Consider the following 4,795-nt stretch of genomic DNA (forward strand, 5'->3'; position numbering starts at 1 on the left):
CTAATTTGGGAAGACTAGATGGATTCAAGCTTGTATGTTCCAATCAATGCCTTGACCATAGAATCATCATACCCTAATTTCAGGAGAACCTAGATGAAGACGTTGCCATGCAATGAGACCTCAGGTCCTTTTCTTTTAATCAATAATTTATCTCAATAGAAGTTATTTTCTTGTCAATTTTTGAGCAGTAACAATGATACGAATGCATGTATTGAGTTATTCCCTAAATGGGATATGCATATGAATGTAAGCCACATAAAAAGGAGGAAACTTTTGGGGTATGATAGCTTCCCCTATTTAATCGTATTAAACCTGACAGTAAGATTGGCGCCAACAATGAGGTAGGAGGATATCAATACTGAGGTTGGAGAGAGAAACGATAGACATCAACAATTGGGTTGGAGGAAAACGATTTCCATCAACACTGAGGTTGGGAAAGAAATAATAGACATCAACACTGAGGTTGGAGAAATAACGTTTGACATCAACATTGAGGTTGGAGAAACAAACAATTGATATCAACACCGAGGCTTGAGGAAAACGATATATATCAACACTGAGGTTGGAAATAACAGTTGTCATCAACACTAAGGTCAGACAAAAAATGATAGGCATCAAGAATGAGGTTGAAGAATAGTAGAAAGACAAACATCACTGGGGATTGAGAATGCCAAGTATTGGCACAGTGGCTTTAGAAGGTTTGTAATATAATGATTGATATCAGTTAGGGTTTGTAAGGATAACATTCCCTAGGCCTGTATATTGTCTTGATTGAGTATTAATCCAAATTATCTGGCCTATGCTTCACATGCATATTTGAATTTTTCATGGCGTAATGATCCATTTCGATGGATATGCTACGCTATTTAAGGATGCAGTGCTATATGCAATAAATACTATATGCAGAAATAATGAGGACCCTTTAGGGAACATTCCATCGACTCGTCAATCAGACATAGTCTCCAACCTCGAGTGGTGAACTGTACATCCCATTGTGAATTCCTAAGAGAGGTGCTGTAACGCCCGGAAAAATAATTATTTTCTTAATTTAGACATTTGTGATGTTTTCTGAAATTTTTGCGTTTTGGGGGCGATTTAGTCGGTATTAGTTCGGGATAGCGGATCGACATTTAATCGATAATTTTAATATTTTTAGTATTAGAAATATTAATGAGTTAATATTTAGCGTTTTGGGAATTTTCTGAGTAATTAAGTTTAGACCGGAAATATGAGACACTGAGTAATAAATTGATATATTAAAATAATCAAATTTTATTTTAATGGGGTTTTAGTGGAAGTATTATTTTTACATTAAGTGTAAAAATTATATTGGGCTTAAATAATGACATCTCTAAGTAATAAGGGGTATATTTTATTAGGCCCATTTATGTATTAAATAATTAAAATAGTTTATTTTTTTTTTTGAAAATAGAAGTAGAATAGAGAAGTAGTTTCAGTAAAAGAAAATAATAAAGGGAACCGAGGGAGAAGAAGGAGAAATAGGAAAGAGGGATTAGGGTTTGAAGAGGAGACCCAAAGTGTTGCTCTAAAGTGTCATTTTTCTCCAATTTTTTATTGTTTCTCCTTAGAGCTGCACTCAATCCAAGGTAAGGGGGGATTCTTACTACCTAAATAGAAATATGAGGGATTGTATGTGGGGTTTAGGGAATAGATGTATCACTGTGTTGTGTTCATGTTGATTTTGTTCCGTGTAGTTGAAATTAGAATATCATGTTTATGAATGATAGTTAACTTAACCTGTGAAATATATGTTCCTGTAATATTGAAATTGAAGTATGTATGTTTCTGGGTTGAAATGGTAACAAAATGGATACTGTAAATAAAAAAACAAATTGAATTTGAAAGAAGAATGAAAATGGAAGTATGGCTGTTCTAATACCGTGCATGTTTTGGTTCCCATGTGCATACAGTAGCGACATCCTTTTTTCTTCTTCTTTGAGACAGCACTGTAGCGACACTCTTGCTTTTCTCAAGTAGATACATTGATAAATATGTGTCTTTCCTTTAGTTAGATTAAGTGATACCTATTATATGCTCTTCAGGTAGTACAATTAAATGATACTAACTATGTCTCAATTTAATTAGAGATACACATTTTGATTAGTATTTAAATATTGAGTTAATTATTAAAGATGAATTAATTACTTTATATTTATTGGTGACGTGTATTTTGTGAAATTTAATAGTTTGATTAATTGCAATGAATTTATTTGATTGAAATATACTTAGATTTAGATTAATTATTCGGTTTATCGCTAAATTACGAGATCTTGAGAAATTGACTGTAATTGTATTTTGGTTGAATATTTAGGTTGAGAATAATATATTGCTATGCCAGTGATATTGTTTTGATAATTAACGTTATCTCTAATTGAGTTAGGTGTTAGTTTGGAGGTTGTTTTGGCTTACTTGGCATATTGTGATTATTTTACGAATTGGCCGCAATTTGTGATTTTGCTTTGGATGCATTTGTTGCGATTAATATTGTGATTGCCAATATGATTGTTTTGCGCATTGTTATGTGAATAGTCTCATAGTGTGAATTATAGCAAATTTTGATATTTTGTGTATTACGCTATGAATTGATAAGTTGTGTTGTGAGCCTTCTGCTAAAATGGAACGGTGTGATGTTGATATGTGACCGTGGTTGTGTTGTTGTTATTTCATTGTCGAATCGTGGTCGTTGTATGTTTCCCCATGGCATAGCATAACATAAAGTTGAACAGTGTGATGTTGATATGTGACCTGTTGAAGGCTTTGCCTTATGCCTCGAAATTACTGGCAATGTTCTAAGTTGGGAGTTTTACTCCAATGGTACCATATGCATATGCATAGTTGAGTCGCATTCGAGTCATTGTTAGTTGTTGTTGGTTGAATTTGTTGTCTATGCATTATGATGCTTATGTGTTGGTTTGTTGAAGATGCCGATGTGTTGATACCAAGACTATTCTTTGATGATGTTCTTTGGGTTGTTTATGTTGATGTTGTGTGAAACGGTGATTCATTTATATTCCTTACCTAATATATGATTTATCATAATCCTATTTATATAGTTTGATATCTCACCCTTTCTGTTTGAATGTTGCCTCCACGTGGGTAACGTGCAGGTAATCCAGATGAGTAGCTGTTTCCGCTTATAGTCGAGTTTTGGGTGTCATTGCTCTGATACATAGCACTTGGGGGGAAATGAACACTTGATTGATGTTGTTATTTGCTTATTGAACCTTATGATGTATTTGAGGATTTGTTTGTATTGTTTCTTTTTATGATTTAAAAGATGTTATATCTTAATTGTTGAATCATTGTGAATCTGTTGCATGTTGAACCTAAGTTTGGGTTATGCTATGAATACTATGTTATTCAAAAGTTGAGATATATGTTATGATTTTTGTTCACTCCATTCCTGATAGTGTTATGTATTAGTTTAAAAAGCATGACAGGTTTATGTTTATGTTGAATGTGTGACATCCTGATTCTGTTGAGAATTTTTATACTCTGATATTTTCTGCATAAATGCTTGGGGTAGATTTGGGGTATTACATTAGTGGTATAAGAGCAGGTCGGTCTTTTCCGGCCAAGTGTCGAGTCGTAGTGTAGTCTAACAATCGTGAATTGTTGTTTGTGCTGATTGTTTTTATGTTGTAGTGACGCTATGGCTGGGAGGAATGATGTTGCGATAGCTGCTGCTTTGGAAGCAGTGGCTCAGGCTATGCAAAACCAAGCGAATGCTGACGAGAATGATGGATCTCGTAGTTTGGCGACTTTCCAAAGGGAGAATCCGCCGGTGTTCAAGGGTACGCATGACCCTGATGGTGCTCTTGATTGGTTGAAGGAGCTCGAGCGAATCTTCCGTGTTATGGATTGTACTCCTGCTCAGAAGGTCAGATATGGCACTCATATGCTGGCTAAGGAAGCTGATGATTGGTGGTTGGAGACGCTTGCTAGGTTGGAGTTTTCAGGTGAGGAAGTCACTTGGAATGTGTTCCGCAGGGAATTTTTGAGGAAGTACTATCCTGAAGATGTTAGGGGTAAGAAAGAGATAGAATTCCTAGAGTTGACGCAAGGGAACAAGTCCGTGACTGAGCATGCTGCCAAGTTCACTGAGTTGATTAAGTTCTATCCTCACTTTGATGGCGAAGGTGCTGAATTTTCTAAGTGCGTCAAGTTTCAGAATGGGTTACGCTCAGAGATCAAGAAGGCTGCTGGGTACCAAAAGATCCGTTTATTTTCTGCTTTGGTTGACAGTTGTAGGATCTTTGAGGAAGATAGTAATGCTCATCACAAGATGGTTAGTGATAGAAGGGGCAATAATCAACAAAGCCGTGGGAAACCGTATGATACTGGTAAAGGGAAACAAAGAGTTACTCATGGTCAGAGGTCTAGTGGGGGAGATGCTCCTGCTAGGATTGTATGCTTCAAGTGTGGTCAACCTGGTCATAAGAGCAATGCTTGTACTGCTAATGCGAGGAAGTGTTTCAGATGTGGTAAGATGGGACATGCAATGTCTGATTGCAAGCATAAGGACATGGTATGTTTCACGTGTGGCAAAGAGGGACACATTGGTAGCCATTGTCCAAAGAAGAAGGCACAATCCGGTGGGAAGGTGTTTGCTTTAGCTGGGACTCCTACAACTAGTGGAGACCGACTCATCAGAGGTATATGTTTCATTAATAGTACTCCTTTAATCACTATTATTGATACTGGTGCTACTCATTATTTTATTGCTTCTAATTGTGTTGAAAGATTGGGTCTTATGTTATCTTCCATGAATGGA

The 4,795-nt window shown here is 36.1% G+C and overlaps 1 protein-coding gene across 1 annotated transcript; it reads left to right on the top strand.

Moving 5' to 3' along the window:
• Positions 1-3,730: 3,730 nt before the first annotated feature.
• LOC131604700 (uncharacterized) lies at positions 3,731-4,509 on the top strand. Its single transcript, XM_058877125.1, has 2 exons — positions 3,731-4,391; positions 4,493-4,509. The coding sequence occupies exons 1-2, from the start codon at positions 3,731-3,733 to the stop codon at positions 4,507-4,509; spliced, it is 678 nt and encodes a 225-aa protein (XP_058733108.1).
• The last annotated feature ends 286 nt before the right edge of the window (positions 4,510-4,795 follow it).

Source organism: Vicia villosa, linkage group LG5 (assembly GCF_029867415.1).
Source record: "Vicia villosa cultivar HV-30 ecotype Madison, WI linkage group LG5, Vvil1.0, whole genome shotgun sequence".
In the NCBI taxonomy this organism is placed as follows: Eukaryota; Viridiplantae; Streptophyta; class Magnoliopsida; order Fabales; family Fabaceae; genus Vicia; species Vicia villosa.

What these genes read in the sequence shown, in the direction of transcription:
- LOC131604700 (XM_058877125.1), top strand. Translation starts at nt 3,731, where the DNA reads ATGCAAAACCAAGCGAATGCTGACGAGAATGATGGATCTCGTAGTTTG.